Source organism: Apiotrichum porosum (genome assembly GCF_003942205.1).
Source record: "Apiotrichum porosum strain DSM 27194 chromosome Unknown scaffold_6, whole genome shotgun sequence".
NCBI lineage: Eukaryota > Fungi > Basidiomycota > Tremellomycetes > Trichosporonales > Trichosporonaceae > Apiotrichum > Apiotrichum porosum.
This window is the reverse complement of record NW_021167113.1, coordinates 953,848-970,794: the sequence shown is the minus strand read 5'-3', so window position 1 is coordinate 970,794 and position 16,947 is coordinate 953,848. Positions and strand designations below refer to the sequence as shown.

At 59.0% G+C, this 16,947-nt stretch overlaps 4 protein-coding genes across 4 annotated transcripts; 2 read left to right on the top strand and 2 right to left on the bottom strand.

Moving 5' to 3' along the window:
• Window positions 1-2,354: 2,354 nt before the first annotated feature.
• EHS24_008130 (uncharacterized protein) lies at window positions 2,355-3,448 on the bottom strand (the record flags this gene model as incomplete). The annotated part of the gene is made up of 6 exons (XM_028623455.1): window positions 2,355-2,494; window positions 2,565-2,679; window positions 2,874-3,026; window positions 3,098-3,207; window positions 3,275-3,331; window positions 3,388-3,448. The coding sequence occupies 6 exons, from the start codon at window positions 3,446-3,448 to the stop codon at window positions 2,355-2,357; spliced, it is 636 nt and encodes a 211-aa protein (XP_028476388.1).
• A 4,977-nt stretch (window positions 3,449-8,425) lies between these two features.
• On the top strand, window positions 8,426-9,730 carry EHS24_008129 (uncharacterized protein; the record flags this gene model as incomplete). The annotated part of the gene is made up of 4 exons (XM_028623454.1): window positions 8,426-8,517; window positions 8,637-8,861; window positions 8,922-9,031; window positions 9,120-9,730. The coding sequence occupies 4 exons, from the start codon at window positions 8,426-8,428 to the stop codon at window positions 9,728-9,730; spliced, it is 1,038 nt and encodes a 345-aa protein (XP_028476387.1).
• A 1,521-nt stretch (window positions 9,731-11,251) lies between these two features.
• ASA1 (ASTRA complex subunit) lies at window positions 11,252-12,314 on the bottom strand (the record flags this gene model as incomplete). Its single annotated transcript, XM_028623453.1, has 4 exons — window positions 11,252-11,659; window positions 11,700-11,785; window positions 11,826-12,111; window positions 12,156-12,314. 4 exons carry the CDS (start codon window positions 12,312-12,314, stop codon window positions 11,252-11,254), a joined length of 939 nt encoding a protein of 312 aa, XP_028476386.1.
• Window positions 12,315-13,270: 956 nt separating this feature from the next.
• Window positions 13,271-15,498, top strand: EHS24_008127 (uncharacterized protein; the record flags this gene model as incomplete). The annotated part of the gene is made up of 12 exons (XM_028623452.1): window positions 13,271-13,485; window positions 13,524-13,608; window positions 13,652-13,966; window positions 14,273-14,427; window positions 14,465-14,564; window positions 14,620-14,731; window positions 14,769-14,874; window positions 14,932-15,012; window positions 15,051-15,065; window positions 15,121-15,150; window positions 15,197-15,220; window positions 15,297-15,498. The coding sequence occupies 12 exons, from the start codon at window positions 13,271-13,273 to the stop codon at window positions 15,496-15,498; spliced, it is 1,440 nt and encodes a 479-aa protein (XP_028476385.1).
• Between the last annotated feature and the right edge of the window lie 1,449 nt (window positions 15,499-16,947).

Genomic DNA, 16,947 nt, shown 5'->3' with positions numbered 1-16,947 from the left:
CATTTTGTGTGAGTGTGAATGCCAAACACGGCGCCCGGCTTCCCGCCGAATTCACACAACGGTTGCCTATTATGCCCGAGACGATGTGGCCAGACGATGTCTATGTGTTTCTCGGGGACTGGAGAAACACGTAGAGGGCATCAGCCACGTCGACAGTGGTACAGTGGTCAGATCATCACGAGGTAGTGTGAATTTTGACCACATACACACTGAGGGGAGTGAATCTGACTGTGTCGTGATACATAGTAACCATGCGCCTGCATTTCACTCACCTGCCATTGAGCACGGCCATTCGCGACCGCCCGCCCGTGCCCAGGCTCTGGCGTGACTTACAGCCACGTACGGACAATCACGCCAGCGCACGAACATGCAAAGTGGTTAGGCCTAGACACGTCCATGACAGAAACCTCCCGCGCAGCATGGACCGTAGGCACCCGCCCAACCCACCAAGCAGCCACATCCACCATGTCCGGCTGTGCTTGACTTCCATACTCACATGGCGTCCAGACGGTACAACCTCTCCGGGCAACCATCAGTTGAGGCTGGCAGATCGCGGAAGCTAGGGGCAATCATCGCGACGCTCATCAGAGCGCTTACCACTCGTTCTTACCAGTTGTGTGGCGCCCAAGGAACCTGGTACATGCCAAGCAAGCAGCTAGCAAGCAGTCGCACCACCTGTTCCCCGGCCCTGGAGCGGCTTCGTTGGAACCAGACCCGACCCTCTGGGCATCGATCACCGATCACTGACTGGATGGCACCTTCTGCCCAGCCCGCGGTTGCAAAGGCCACAATACAAAGGACAGGCTGTTGATGACATGCAACCCCCTACCATGTCCGCCGCCGTCTCAGTGCCGAACCCCAGATGCAGTCCCTCGCGGCAAGCGACCCTCTGTGGCAAGTAGAGTAAGGCCAATCAACCTCGAGGATCGAAGACATCGCGGGTGTGTGAAACAGGCCCACACCGTCCAAACTGATCGCATCATGAGTGCGTAACCCAGTTGGGCCTCAGAGGCGACCGCCAGGTGCCACACTGTCAGTGGGCATTGGCCAAACTGGCCATTGCCAACAGCAGTAGTGTGTCCACCCACGATGCCCAGCGTATGCCCACGGCCCAGCGTATACCCACGGCCCAGCGTATACCCACGGCCTGGGGCTGGTGTTTTGCCACACCAGTTCAGGCTTGCACGGCATGGACCCACGACCCACACTTGCGCGCCCGAAAACAGGGAGAGAGGGCCTGTGCGGCGTGCCAAGGACGCCTGGGTTATGACAGTTGCGCGTGGGGATAGAAGATGTGGTGAGCGTGTGTGATGAACTTCACATAGCTCCTTCCTTCCTCTCGTCGCGACGTGGTCCGTGTGGGTTCGCACGGCAGTGTGCAAGTGGGAGGGAGGCCCAGTACACCGCAGCACTGCTGGTCCGTAGAACCGCGTAGAAGACATCAATCCGCGTTGGTGGTAAAGTTTTGTTCGTGTCGCTCGCGCCAGGAACGCCAACATGGCGCCTCATCCACCTGTGGGCAACAATGCAACAGACCTTCCCTGTACCATCACCGCCACTCACATGGGGACGTCTGCGCTAGATAGTCAGCTGCGCTCCGTCCACCACCGCCAGCCAATACTCTATCAGCTGCGTACAGCGGTGGGTACCCCTCACGGTCGCGTAACTCGCAAAACGCTGAGCGCAAGGGTTGCCGCAAGGTGAGTATGGCACGCAAGGACGAATGAGGCCCGCCGAAACCCTGATTCCTGCATTCCTAACGGCCCTCCATTTCAATCTCGACGCGTCGTCACATTGCAAGGGTTAACCCGTCATGGATCTAATATCCGTTGTCGCTGGGTCCCTTGACGCGGCGTTCGTACGTGTTCGGGACGCATGTTGCTGCGGGCGGGCCGGGGGGCCAGCGACGGTGAGGCGTGGCGCGTGGTGGGCAGCAACCGTCCACTCCCATCTCCCTCTCCCTTGAATCCAAGGCCGTAGACGCGCACACTCCAGTGCCAGCGCACATTCCTGTAAAGTGATCTCCATGTGCGCACAGCGCATGCGTCTGGATCCCTGGAATGTAACTCATCCCGACCGTTCGCGCTGCATTGCTCAGCCTACCCCCACCATGCCCACGCGTGCGCGCAGCAAGGTCGGCGCGTCGTGCATTTCCATCGAGTTATTCTTGGATTGATTCTCGGCGCACATTACCACATGCGGGCCTCCATTTCCATGTGTGCCTCGCATCGTGTCGGGGGGTGCCATCACGTCCACCGGTTCTCGAGATGAGTATGATGTCATACATGGGTGGACGATGGTCTATTAATCATGTGAGGAACTTTAGTGAGCAGTGGCAAGTCTGTTGTGTGACGCTACACGCCGAGACGCTGCGCCAGCGCAGCCTTGATCTGCGCATAGACGGCCTCCGGGGCAGGCGACGCGTCAACGTCCACCACCTTGCCCTCGCTGCGATAGTGCTCGACGACGGGGAGGGACGTGTTATGGAAAGTCACTGGGAGGAGGAATGTCAGCACGGACCGTACACATGGCCTGCCAGCACAACGGCGCGTTGTAAGCCTCACCGAAGCGTTTCCAGATCGTCTCGTCGTTGTCGTCGCCACGCCCGCGCTGTACCATGCGCTGGCGCATGACGTCTTCGGACGTGTTCATGAACAAGACGAACTTGGACTGTACGACCTGGACGTGCGCGTTAGCGAGATGTGGCGGGTGAGCAGTGGAGAGCGCCACCTGCCTGCCCTCACGGGCCAGCTGGAAGCGGAATGGACGTCACAGCCGATGCAGTGCACCACCACTCTGGGGCTAGTGCAGGTCATGACCGGCACACATGAAATGCAGGTTTCGTCACTAAGATACCTGCCACGGCCACTCACATTCGCGTCAAACATGAGCGCCTGGTCCATCGCCCGCGGATACCCGTCGATGAGGAACCGGCCCCGGCCTCCGCTCCACGCGTCGGCGAGCGTCGAGCCCGGTGCAAAGGGCGGGGGGTTGGCGAGTGTCGCGGTCATGGCGTCGGTGAGCAGCTGCAGGAGTATTGTCAGATACACAGCTGATGATACGAAGAACCACAGCTGGGAGGAGGACCGGCACATACTTGCACAAGCACCTCTTGCGGGACGACCATGCCTTCCTTGATCCAATACTCGATCTTGGCCTTTAACGGCGATCCGTCGCGGCTCTTCTCCTCTCGTAGCAGGTCACCAGCTGGAGACATTGCGTCAGACTACAGCTTCACGAGCAGTTGGCCGCCTCAGCAGCTGAGAGAACCTACCCGAGAGATGCTTGAATCCAAAGTCCGTGACGAGGTTGTCGCATTGCGTGCCCTTGCCTGTCCTCTGGCGTCAGCTCAGATCAAAAGGCGTGGGAGGCAGCTGGGCCACTGACCGCTTCCTGGGCCTCCTAGCACGAATATAACGGTGATCTTGGACGCATCGAAGGCTGGCATGGTGTGTTAGTTATCGAAACATGGGTGGTCATTCCGAGTGGAGGTGAAGGGCGGAAGCGGATGACCCCGAAGATATCTGGTCACGTGATGTGGCACACTCGAGTGGTTACGCCGTGTGAGTGTGCAGTTCGCCTTTGTACTGTGCAAAATGCCACGCTGCAGCTGCTGTAGAGAACTAGATAGCATGACGCAACACGCAGCACCCCAAAACAGGGTGAATATACAGGCATCACCAGTTAGCTGCAGTTAGCCGTGGTTCACACGTGGTTCGCACGCTGACAATGCGAAGAGCAGACGCTAATTCTAGACTCTGACCGTCAAAACCCCATTTTCCACATGCCAAGCGCACCTTGAAAACCCCCCACCGCAGCGACAATGGAACCAGAACAGAAACAAAGTTCAGGCTCTTTGCTTCTTTATCAGGCAGACCCAGGGCGAGGAGATGTGGAGATGTGTGGGGATAGCTGTACGTGGGCAATGGGGCAATGGGGCCAGGTTCTGGTCACTGGGACCTGGAGAAGGCACATGGCACAGACAGAGTCAAAATCGTAACAAAGAACTGTAATGGCATCGTAATGCCCACGGAGATACTCGACTCTGGCATGCCGTGGAACACGTTTGGTGGAGCTCGTTGGCCATCCTTGAACGCATTAGAGTCTGTCCCAGACGAACGTGCTGCAGTTCCTTGGAGAAACATGACTCCCACGTTTGAACATTACATACCGCTCGCCTCTGACGTGTGGCTTTCGTCATGTGGCACCAACGCCTGTTTTGTGGGTGCGCACTGGAAACACAAGGCGCCCCACACCACAAACACGCCGGGGCCTCAGACACCTTGGTGCTGGCTAGTCATGGCCTCAAAACGACGGACACGAATGCCAGGTGAACATGCCCAGTCGAAAACCCGCAGTTATCGAGAACCTGCAGTCTACCAGATCTTCACCTCTTAATGTGCACGCAATCGAGGTATGGGGGTGACTGTCATCGGCCGTTTGGGAACATTACATAGGTATGCTCCTAGGACATGTGTCCGCCGTGGTGGTCAGTGATCACTTGATGCTGCCATAGAGCCTGCCACATACGCCATTCCAGCGCTCACGCGACCCCACATGACATGGACAGCCTGGCACACGACTTTCACGCGCGGTGAAACCTCGGGACGGGGAATGAACTCGTCAATCTCCCCAATCTCCACCTCGGTTGGGTCGGTGGAGCAGTGACAACTCCGAACCGATCGCCCTGGACGTCCGCATGAAGCGTGCTACGAGCTACGACGCAGCTAACCGACCACGCATCTTGATGCAGCAGCTAGCAAGCAAGCAAGCAACAGACACGGCAACGTTTTCGTGTTGCGAGATCGTTGCGAGCCTGGCATATATCCTGTAATCACGCTTTGGCCGTTCACATCTAGGGAGATCTGGTAGAGCCGATTACGCATGACCTGTAGAGACCTAACTGCGTGGTTTATGTCTCTCGGCGTTCACATGCAGCACGCAGCATGTACCCTTTAGCTCCCTGCGTTGGGGACAATTGTCGTCCACATGCGTGGGGGCATTTGCTCTGCGCGTAAGGGCTCGTTTGTCATCTGGAGATCAGCCAGGACTTATCCCTGTACGCAGCTTCGCAGCAGCGCCTGGCCGCCCGCACACAAGCGCTTGTCTGCGCAGGCGTGTAGGACACCCACATGGCCGACAGATTCATATGATGCATGACCGCGCGCGATTCACGGCTTTGGCCATTGTTACTGGCCGTATACAAAAATCGCTCTCTTACCCTAGAAGATTGAGGACTCGTGCAGGAATGGACCTTGTCTCAGACCAAAACTACGAGGCCTCAGCAACCACCCTATGCCGGCGGCGACTGGCCAACCGGGCGGACTGGCCACGGCCATGGCGCCGCGGACTCTTGAGTGTCCAAGACCTTGAAACGCAGTTTCGCAAGCCACGGATCCCAAGCCGTGGCGCCGGCCAGAGCGCGTCCGGGGTGTGTGGGCGTGGGTGTGGAAAAACCTCGCTCCGCGACTTCGGTATGCGCGTCATTATCAGATCTCCTAATGACCGCACGGCACCGGCGTGTCTAACCTAACCGCTCTGGCCGGCGGCTCCACCGCTGCTCCATGCTGGCCGCTGCCCAGAGCCTACTGCCCACTGGCTCTTTTGTAATTTTGTCTCTAACTCAATCCGGGCCACTGGCACGCGCCGCGCCGAGACATTTTCGGCCATAGCAGCTGCACAGCTACACAGCTGCTGCGCTGTGCAGCGCGCCGTCTTGCCCGACGCCGCATTATCCCACATTCCAGAGCCGAGACCTGTACTATCGGCCCGAACGCAATTCTCCTTTGCACCCAGTAAATGGTCGCTCGCGGGCCCTGCCCGGCGCGCTGTGTATGGGTTTGCAAGTATATTTTTCGTTATTCTTCCTCCCTTAGCCCAAACGATGGCGTCGACAGAAAAGGCTAACACATGCCGGGGCCACAGTGTAGCGAGTGCCGAGCTGCGAGGATGCGTCGCGCATAGCAAGCCTGCTTTTAGCAAGGGCCCTCAATACCCTTGAAGCTGCCCAGACCCTCAATATGACCAGAAGGAGGCCCCGTCTGGCCGCCGGAGAGGAACTGCTCTGTTCCTTTTCGCGCACTCGGCCTATTCCGGCGGCTGAGGCTGGGCGATGCTGTCATCCATACATGGGACGCACCCCAGAACAGCAGCTCGCAGAGCACGAGTGGACGAGACGATATTTTGGAACCAGGGTGTTTTTTGCCAGGATTTATTCCGCCGTTTGTGCGTACGCTCTTGCGGCCGGGCAAGACGGGCAGGCGGGCAGCGCGGGCAGGCGGGTTCGGGCCTGTCGGACCTGGTCGTCGGGCCTGGCAATGGGGCCTGGCAATGATCAACCCGCTGGCCGCTGGGATCTCGATGCTGTTACGCAATACGCAGGATGGGCTGGACTGGACTTTGCGGTTAGTAATGAAGGTTAGCGATCAGCAAGTGTGGCACTTTTTACTTGCAACTTGCACGCGCGCATGCATATGTTTGCACCTCCATGTGTCTCGCTCTGCTCCACCCGAAGTGGTCTAGACCAGCTCGACTCCACTCCCCGTAGTCCCGTTGCTGGATGCTTTGCCTAGCTTGCCTTCCTGGGTGCTTGCCCCCACGTGCTATTGCTGGCTCCATTAGCTCCATTCCAGACCGCTGCGTCCTCTCCATAAGGCCAGAACACAGGTGCCACCTCTTGTTTCTGTGCCGCGTCCCGCGGCACCGATGTCTCCCAGCCGTTGGAAGCGGGGACGGCGGGCAGCCCCGCTCTGCCTTTTGCATGGCACAATGGGCTGGTCGGTAAACAACGGGTAACAGTGTTGCGAGGAACTGGAGAGGAACTGCCCACGGCACCTCGGCGCACCGAGATCAACGATCAGCGAAACATCTATCCGACAGGCCATATCAGCAGCGGGACAGGGACTGCCATGGGTGCCACACCGGAGGGGAGGGGCCTGTCCGCCAATCTGTCTAATCGTGAAGCTGACATGGACCGTAACGAGCAATCAAGCAAAGGGTTTCCTGCTGCCCCAGTCTATGATCATCAAGCACACTGTCTTGCACGGCGGGGTCCATGAGTAGGATATACCGCGAGCTCGCGGTTCGACTAGTCCGAGATCCGAGGTCACTACAGTAACCCAGCGCGGTGACGCACTGATCCACCGACCGGCATGCGCCGGATCGGTGTCCTCGGTCTTGTTCTCGGCCTCTCCATGTATCCGTGGTGCTGTACCTCGGTGGTAGTAGTGTTTGTTGGCTTGGCCAGTCTTTGTGCTGGGCACCCCAAAAATCCTCTGCCGGCAGGACTGAAGCGATAATGGGTTAGGTACGGCATGCATATGTGGGCCATAATGGGTTTATAGATTTTCCAGGGTAGAGAGCAAGGTTGACGAGGAAGGAGGATTGTCAGAAAGGGGCAATGAATGATGATGATGATGAGTGTGGGTCTGTCTGTCTGCGCGGGTGTTGAAGGGCGAACAAGTACACGAGGGAGAGGACGTCAGCGGCCAGCGGTGGGCGTGGGCCGGGTGGATGGATCAGTCGGTGGTAGTGTGGATCCAAAGGTCTGGGCCGGTAGATTTTCGGGGGCCGTCGGTGAGTGAGCTTGGGAGCAATGTTTCGTCATGGAGCCAGCGTTGAGGGGCAGGTGCAGAGTGGACAGGATGCAGGATGCATTGTATAGCGTGTGATGCATGAGAGAGACAGGCCTGTTGACATGAATGTGTGCGAAAGGGAAGAAAACTGAGCACCAAAGGTGCTGCTGCTGCTGCGTGGTAAACAGCAACCACAAGGACGAGGGAAGGTCTTTCGTTTTCCTTTGATCCAAAGGAACGGCACACCCAAAGGAGGAAGACATCACACACACGCGCGCGTGTCCCTTTGGGCCTGGCGGCCTGGCGCACAAGAGACAATTTTCTACTACGCACGAGAGCGCGCGCGCACGGGGGGGCACACGCACCCTTGTTTTCCCTCTTGCCGGCTGCGGGAGTATATTTTGGGGCTCATACCCTGACGCAGCGCGGGCGCGCGCGTGCGCGGGGCGGCGGGCGGGGCCTGGCTCTCTCGGTGTGTTGTGTGTTTTACCCTGGACGCGCGCGCGCGTGTGTGTGTGGATCGTCCGCAGTGGTCCATCATTCTCTGCCTTCCCTCCCTTCCCTCTTTGCCTTCCTTTTTCTTCATCACCCCCGTTCAACTCTATCCTCCTCCTCACTCTCTCTCTCTCCTCATCCTCCTCATCGCCTGGCGCGCTCTCTCCTCGTCCACTCTCTCACACACTCCTGCCCATCCACCCGCAAACCCACACTCCCTCTGACAGTTATATAGCTCTCAACCCCCCGACCTCCAACAACCCATCATCCTCTCAACCCCCCGTTCCCGTTCCGTTTCTGGTAGACCACACACACACCACCTTCTCTCTCTCTCAAAACCCACATTCCCTATCACAATGTTCGCCGCTACCGCTCTCCTCACCGTTCTCGCCGGCATCGCCCGTGCCCAGACCGTCCTCTACGAGGGCTCCGCCTTCAAGGCCACTGTGTGAGTGTTCTTTTTGGTGGTCCCGGGAAGGAACAGTGCCCGGCGCGCACGCGCACATTCCCCCTCCCCTCGACTTCATCCCGCGTGTCCCATTACCCGAGCTAACCACCAACCTACAGCTACTACGACATTGACGAGTACAACGGAGTCGACGTCTGTGCCGCTTCCAACGGCGGCCCCTTCCAGTCCAACTGGGCCATTGACACTGGCATCAACACCGGTGTCACCTACTGCCAGGGCTCGGACACCACCGCATGGACCCTCAAGGACCTCAACTCGAACCGTATCGTCGCCATGAACTACACCATGGTCTCGGGCGACAAGTCCAAGTGGTGTGGCAAGGAGTGAGTAGAGCAAGCGCCACCCCATCACCCCAATGATCCGTCCACTGACACCCCCTCCAGAGTTCAGATCTTTGACGCTTCCGGCAACGAGATCACCATTGACGAGGGACCCTTCGTGCTCTTCGACGGCTGTGCCGCTTGCATGAGCGAGAACATCATTGACCTGTCTGGTGAGTAAACGCACACCCAGTCGTGTGATGGCCCCACCATCACCCGTGTCACATTTCCTTTTGTTCCACTTGCTGACATTCTCCCCAGCCAAGGCCTTCGCTGCCGTCAAGGGCGGTACCTGCTCGGGCAACAACCCCACCGGCCTCACCGTCAAGATCCTCGACAGCACCATCTCGCCCTCGGGCTCGGTTGCCTCGTCTGGTTCGGTTGCCTCGACCTCTGCTGCCGCCGTTGAGTCGTCTTCGAGCTCGTCGGCTGCCGCTGTCGAGACCGCCGCCGCTACCGCCACCGACGCCGCTACTGCTGCCGCCACCGTTACTGCCTCGATTGCCGGCAACCAGCTCATCGCTGAGGTCAACTCGTCGGTCGTTTCGGTTGAGCAGGCCACTGCCGCTGCCACTGCCGCTGTCACCGACGCCGCCGCTGTCGAGTCCGTCGCCTCTGTCGCCGTTGTCGAGTCTGTGACCTCTGCCGCCCCCGTCGAGGCCTCTACCTCTGCGACCACTACTCTCCCCGTCTCCAACGCTGCTGTTCCCGTCACCACCGAGGGTGCCTGCACTTTCGGCGCTTGGCAGTGCTCTGGCCTCGCCCTCCAGGTCTGCGCCTACCAGGACAGCACCACCGTCGCATGGGAGACCGTCGCCACCTGCGACTCGGAGTGCAGCTTCACCTCCACTGGCAGCGTTCTCTGCCAGTAAGCGTGTGTGTCTAGCTGTATCTCTTTAGTGTCTTGCTTTTGGTTTTGGGTCAACAAAAAAAACTCCGCCGTGCGGACGAACAAACAGTGCTGTCGCTCGATGCGGCACACTCACTCACGACGTCTTGTTTCGATAACAAATCACCGGTCTTGAAGAGAGAACTGCGTTCTCATCGACAATCGCCTCTCGCCCATCTCCCCAAGGTTCCGAAAGCTAGCTCTTTCCGCCTTCCTCTCCCTCTTACACTTTCTGGCGCAGTGCGTCAAACCCCCCGCCGAGCGGGGTCTCTTTTTGTATTACTCTACCCATGGACGCAGGAATCGTCTCAGCCCTAGTGGCACATGCACCTGTTGTTCTTCCCACTACCATCGCGAGCAAGCAAGCCAGCGAGAGCGAGCGCGACGAACGAACACTGACTGCTGACTGGCTGCGGGACACCCTCGCCTACCCGCTGCCACCGGACCAACTTGGCGCCACCAAGTATCAGCCATCACCACCCAAAGCCCCAGAATAGCACCTCGACGCACTCCAAGCCAGCGCCACCGGGTATCACCCGCGCACCGCGACTTGTTCCATCGGCCCCATGCCCGCGCACACCGGCCCACCCCATTCATACAGATCGAAAAGGCGAGTCATTGAGCAAAAGCCTAAAAGCCACAGCCCATGCACACGGAAGGGAAAGACACACCAGACGCGTCCGTTCAGAACTCCCTGTACCCCTGTGATCATGTCAAAGCCATCCAGACTGAGGGAGCCATGGCACTTTTGGGTGGTACGCGCTGGCATGCGCAGTGGAATGAGGAATGGGACGCGTCTCGCTACGGCGTCACCAATGACACAGTATTGTGACGGACGTACCGGCACGAGCGCTGGGGCACACCCGCGTATCCGCTGCCGGTGGACTCGGGTTCCAATGGTGGTGGGTGTCGTCGAGGTCAACAACCCAGACGCGCTTGTTCTGCAAACTCTACGACGTACTGCTCCTGGCTCATGACATAAGCCAAGAACACACGTTTTCCCCACACAGGAAGGGAGGCACTGTCGTCAAGGTATACAGACGGCCGTGTTGATTGTTGCTACAGTATGTAGATGGTCATGCCCGATGACGAAGCCCACACCTTGTGGCCGCCCCACAGCAGCACCCTACCTCGTTCCAGACTTGATAAACAACAACATGGACCATGGGCACGTCCCTGCCCCCGTTACAGGTTCACCCGCGGGACATACCCACACCTCTGGTACTTCACACCTGGTTACACAACATTACGTGCAGGGGTATCGATGACGCGCATGTGTGTGACGTCGTCGCGTCCTGAACTGCGAGCGTGGCGAACATGCTTCATTCGAATGAGTGCCTTCCCCGCAAATCTAGAAGTCTAGAAGTCACTCTATGCGGTTGGGACTGGGTCTCAACGGGACCGCGGGTCGCGTTCGCGGACTGCCACGCACCAAAACCGTTTTGCTGCCAAATGTCATGCCATGTCATGCCATGCCATGCCACCACCTGCCGCTACACCGTGTCTAAGCCCCAAAGTGCAAGCTCCACAGTGCGATACGCCGGTCTTTGCCAGCACTAGTGAGCCATCCTTCCCTGGGCCCCACGTCGGCGTCCACGTCGTCGTCCGAGTCGCTCTCGTCGTCGCCAATCTCCAGAACACTCGCCTCGTCGTCGTCCACCCCCCTGCCGCCGCCGCTGGCGCCAAGCAGGCCCGACTCGCGGTTGCCAAACACGAGCGCCTGGACCGATTCGCGGTGGTACGCGAGCGTGCCTAACGGCTTGAACGTCGCGGCTGAGAATAGACGGATGCGCCCATCCCACCCGCCCACGGCGACGACCTTGCCGTCCGACGAGATGGCGAGGGCGCTGTTGCCGACCTGTTTGGTCGAGTAGGACGAGATGGGGTTGGTCGTGGTTGTGCCGGTGAGGACCTGGATGTTAGCTGAGACCAGCGGAGAGAACGCAGCTCACCGAGACGAGGTCAATGCGACACAGGAGGTGGTCGGCTGACACTGTGAATGCCCTCTCAAACGACGGGTCGACGGCCATGGCCATGACTGATGTCAGCTAGTCGTCCCCCGCGACTCCTCAGCTCACCGGCCTCGTTGTGCGCCTTGCCACACCACAGCAGCGTCCACGGCTTATCATCGCCGCTGGTGGCCTTCCTCCCGTCCCATGGTGTACCGACGTGTTCCAAGGAACACGACCACACCTCCGCCCGGCCGTCTTCGTATGCCGCCACGAGTGCGATCCGGTCCGGGAGGACAGCGATGTGAAGCGCCATGACGAGCCCCGCGCGCGGGGCCTCGATGGCCTTTGACTTGGGAGCAAAGTTGATCGCGGCATGTACGCGTGCGAGGGAGGGGACGTGGTAGATATCAATCTAGCGGGTTTAGCTGTTGTCCACAAGAACAATCACAAACTCACGAATTCCGAGTCGGTCAGGTTGGGCAGTGCGAGGAGACCTTCAACCTCTGTGGCTTTGCCCTTGCCCTTTACTGACCCCGCCGGTGCCGCAGGCAGAGTCTGGGTCGTGCCAAAGTGCGCGAGGGAGAAATGGCAAAAGTTGAGCGAGTTGCACGGCATCGTACCCAGGACGGCTGGGGCATTGCTGCTGCCGCTACCGCTTCCACTCGCGGCTGCACCTGTTGCGGATCCAGTGACGGGCGCGTGGAAGAGGACCTTGTTGTCTCGCCCTTGGCTGCGTGCGGTCAGCTAAGCAAGTCGAAGTAGATAGCTGAATGGGTCCTTGACTCACCTCACAAGACCCCTCGCCCACTCGCCCACGCCCAGCACCCCGCCCTCGTGAGCGTGCCATGAAGCCAGTACACGCCGTGCTCCCAGGTCTGTGACGCTCACGGTCCCATCTTGGTCGCCTGCGAGGAGGTGCGAGTTGTTCTCGGAGAACGCAAGGCAGGAAAGTGCAGTCGAGTGTGCACGTAGGATGTGGAAAGGGGTCGGCGGGGGTGCCATCTTGATAGATTGGTGGCCAGGGAATGGAGACAGAGTGCAACGCAACAACATCGTCGATTAGATTCCAGGAGAAACGGCGAGCCAGACAGGTGGAGGTTGCCGATCGCCTGACGGGATTTGAATTAGCCCCGGGTCACTTTCGCTAATGAGCTTGTATTACCAAAAATGACACATTAGGTTATGGTTACAGACCTCAGACGGGCCGTGGTGCCTGGTAGTAACTACTCGAGGAAGATTGTCCCGAACGAGATACATACACCACACAGCGCACCACCTTTTGCGTCTCATTCTCCCAGTCACACTCTCCACATCCCCCACCTTGTCCAGCAACCTTTAAGGCGATAGGGAGACCCCCATCGGCACCCCTCCCCACCCCCCTTACACTCTCCACACTCGTTCCTCCCTTCTACACCTTCCTCCGAACCTGGCATTTATTTGTCCGCAGCACGTTCGTCGGAATTGCTGCAGCTTCGCGTCCATCGCCTTCCCTCTCTCAAGTGTCGCGTCAAGCAGCCCATATCGCCCTCTCCCTCCTCCTCTGACCTTCACCCGGGACACACTCGCCCTCAATGTCATCCCCCAACTCGGCCACCGGCGGCGGGTTCCACCCGGTGCCCCAGTACGCCAGCACGCTGGGATACACCAACCCGCGCGCGCAGCGCCTGGCCACCATGCCGCCTACTCTTCCGGTCTCGGACGCCGAGGAGGTCTTGAGTAACCCTACGACATTTACTCGGCACCGTATGCGTCGCGGCATGTCCTTTGATGCTATCCGTGGCAATGGGTTAGCTATGACTCGTTGGGACGGAGCTAAACGAACAGTATCATCTCATCGTATGAACGGAGCACCATCGACTTTGAAAAGCTGCCCTGCGACGACGACGATATCAAACAGTACCCTCGCAAGGTGAGTTAGAGAGCCCTTGCTGTGATCTTTAGCTCACGTCCAGCTCCGCCCATATTACGAGCGCATGGGGTGTATCAAGGAACACTACGAGGAAGTCGACTGCCTCTTGAGCGGCGAGCTGCCGTCCATTATCGCTAGCGCGTTCCGCGCCCCGCCTGCGGACCATTCCCGGAGCTACAACTCAGTCGACGTCCACGGACCCGACGTGACGATTCACCAGGCATGGCAGGTCCGTCCCCATCCGGTTCGTCGCCCGACCGTCGACGAGATTGGCGAGAGCACGCCGTTGATCCTCGCCGAGCGCGAGAGCCAGAAGGAACGGATTGCCAAGCTTGCCCTGCACAGTGAGCTGAACCGTGTATGTCCAAGCTGACCCATAGTCAACACGATTGTCAACTTGCTCCTGGTCCTCGCCAAGGGTGTGGCGGTGTGGTACTCGAGTTCCATCTCGCTTACGGCATCGTTTGTCGACTCGGTGCTCGACCTCTTGTCTACGTTTATTATTCTGGGAACGAGCTGGGCGATCGGTGTCCCCACTGACCGCCACTTGGTGGGCTTTCTGTCCTTTGCCGCAAAGCTGACAGCAGTATCCGGCTGGCAAGCGCCGTTTCGAGCCTCTCGGTGTGGTGGGTTACAATGTTCCTTCACGTGCTAAACCTGCCAGCTCGTGTTCTCGGTGGTTATGATTGCGTCGTTTACCCAGGTCTTCATTGAGGCGTTCAACCGTGCGGTTTGGGGCACTGGCGAGGACGGCCCCGTCGACCTCAGTGGCATCGGTATGGCGACCATGCTCGCTACCATTGGCACCAAGTCTGTTCTGTGAGTTGCTCCGGGTCTTGAGCTCAGCTGACATCAGGTGGGTGTGGTGCTCCCGTATCCCTTCCTCGGGTGTCCAGGCGCTGGCACAGGACGCTGAGAACGATGTGATTCTTAACATTACCTCACTCGCCTTCCCCGTGAGCCTGCCACAGCTGCCCTATGATTGTCATCCCCAGCCGCGCTAACAGCAAGTGGCTCGGCACTATCGTCGGCTCGCACCTCCTCGACCCCATCGGCGGTATGGTCATCTCGCTGTACATCATCATCGAGTGGATCAAGACCTTGTTGCAGAACTTTGCCAACCGTGGGTTTCACACCCTTTCGTTGGGCTAACCCCGCAGTGTCCGGCCGCGCGGCTTCGGGAGACCAGTACACTCGCATGCTGTACATGGTGACGCGCTTCAACCCCGTTCTGCACGTCGCCGATCTCGAGTGCTACCACATTGGGTGGGTGTCACCTGCATGAGCAGCTGTGGCCCTCCTCCAGATGAGCTGACGACTCAGTGACGACCTTGTGGTCGAAGTCGATGTCATTCTCCCCAACACTTCTCTGCACTTTGCCCACGATGTCGGAGAGACGATTCAGTGAGTTGCGCACATCTTGGGAAGAAGCTAACTCTCAGGGTCATGTTGGAAAAGTGAGCCTACAGGACGGTCACCTGTATACTTTGTCGACACAAGCTGACCCCCTAGCCTCGATGGTGTTCTTCGCGCATATGTCCAGTACGTAGCTGACCAAGTCCATCCCTATGATACTGACAGCTCGCAGCTGCGACTACTCCTCCGCCAACCCGTACGTCCAACAAAGCTCGCGGTAGAAGCAGCCACAGCTACGCTGCCCTGTTCACATATGGCTAACCATACCACAGAGCCCAGCACCGCCCGCGTCCGCGCGTCGACTCTGGCGGCCCTAGCCCCATTGAACTGCGCACTGCTTCGCCAGAGCCAGCACCAAACGGCACCGAGGGCACAACACTCTTCGCCTCGTCCATCCTGTCCGCTACGCCGACGCCCGGGAACCCGTTCCCCGACAACTCGCAGGCCCACAGTGTTGTCTTCGCGTCGCCGTAGTAGAGCCAAAGTCTGGCGTTTGGAATCGAGCGCGGTCTCATCGAGTACTGTCTCGGATCTGTTTCCCACGGCCTGCCGGCCGACCGACCTCTTGCCCTCTTGTCACAGTTTTACATTTTCATTCCCACGACCCATCTTCGGGCATGGGATCCCTCCCCTGTTTCGGATTATTCCACTTTACTGCATGCCAGATGCCACCTACACCTCACAAAACAACGCTCAGGCTCAGGCTCTTGTCGGCCCTGGTTCTTTCAGTTTCGTCTCTGTCGTGTCCTCGTATGCTCGCGGCTGTTTTCTTTCCAAAAGAACAAAAAACCAACCCTGCAGCCCCCCTTGCCCTTTTCCTTCCCCCCCCCCCCCCCCACCTGCAAACGCCGCAGGGGTGTACGAGCATAGTAGCGTGCACGGTGCGCTTCTTTTCGTCTCTCTCGCTCTACCGCGCTACAGCCCTTTTGTTGTTCTCTCTCCCACGGATCCCCGGAGGGTAATGACTCTTTTCCTCGGGGTCGTGCACTTGCGCACTGGTGTTTAGGCTGCTAGGACGCGCCAGGTCCCATGCACAACCACAGCTGGAGCAGTCGCCCACAGCAGCCCACGCTGCCAACGTCCTCGAGGTCAAGAGACCTCGCGGCCACGGCGTACAGGCACAGAGAGCGTGACAGTCGTGCTGCTCCACTCTTCACTCGCCGGCACCGCCGCCGTGACTAGAGGGTGTGAGTGTGACGCTGTGGCGTCGTGTGCGTCGCGGAGATCGCGGACTGGACGCTGGGTGTAGGCGCTGCATAGCGACACTAGAAGCCCCAGAGCGGCGAGAAACATACGCTCGCGGGTATGCGGTGTGCGGTGCCAGCGTCGTGGGGGAGAGAGGCCACAGGCCGGTTCAGAGAGCCATATGATCACGATCACAAATGTAGGGAGAGATGGGACTGGAATCAGTCCGAGCAGGGAGAATTGAGTGTGCCGAACGCCTGATGACGCAGGTGGCCAAGTGGCCAGGTGGTACGCAGCAGAGGTCAACATGAACACTGCACCCCCGTAAATGTCTTGGTGTGCGCCCAAATGACCCCACGCAGGACGCGTTACGTAGGCCGCAAAGCTGCAAAGCTGCAGAGCTGCCAGCTTCCTGGGTGGGAATCGCCCGTCGAGCGTGACAGCCAATGTTCGGCACATTACATGCCTGGCGCGACGACGACGACGGCGTACGGCGGCGTAATGTCAACATGACGCCATACCATTTCCCTCGCGCTGGACAGCTGTGTGGTGCTCGGGTACTCTCTGACCATTGCACCATTGTGGTGAATGCCACACATACAGTAGTCGAGTGGGTCGTGCATGGAGAGGTGGTCTGGTGGCCGTAAGGGGCCATGGTGTATGCATGCGTCCCACAGGGGCCACCCCCGCTAACGCTCGGCCGTGTGGCGTGGATGGTGGGGGCAGTGGTGGAGGTGG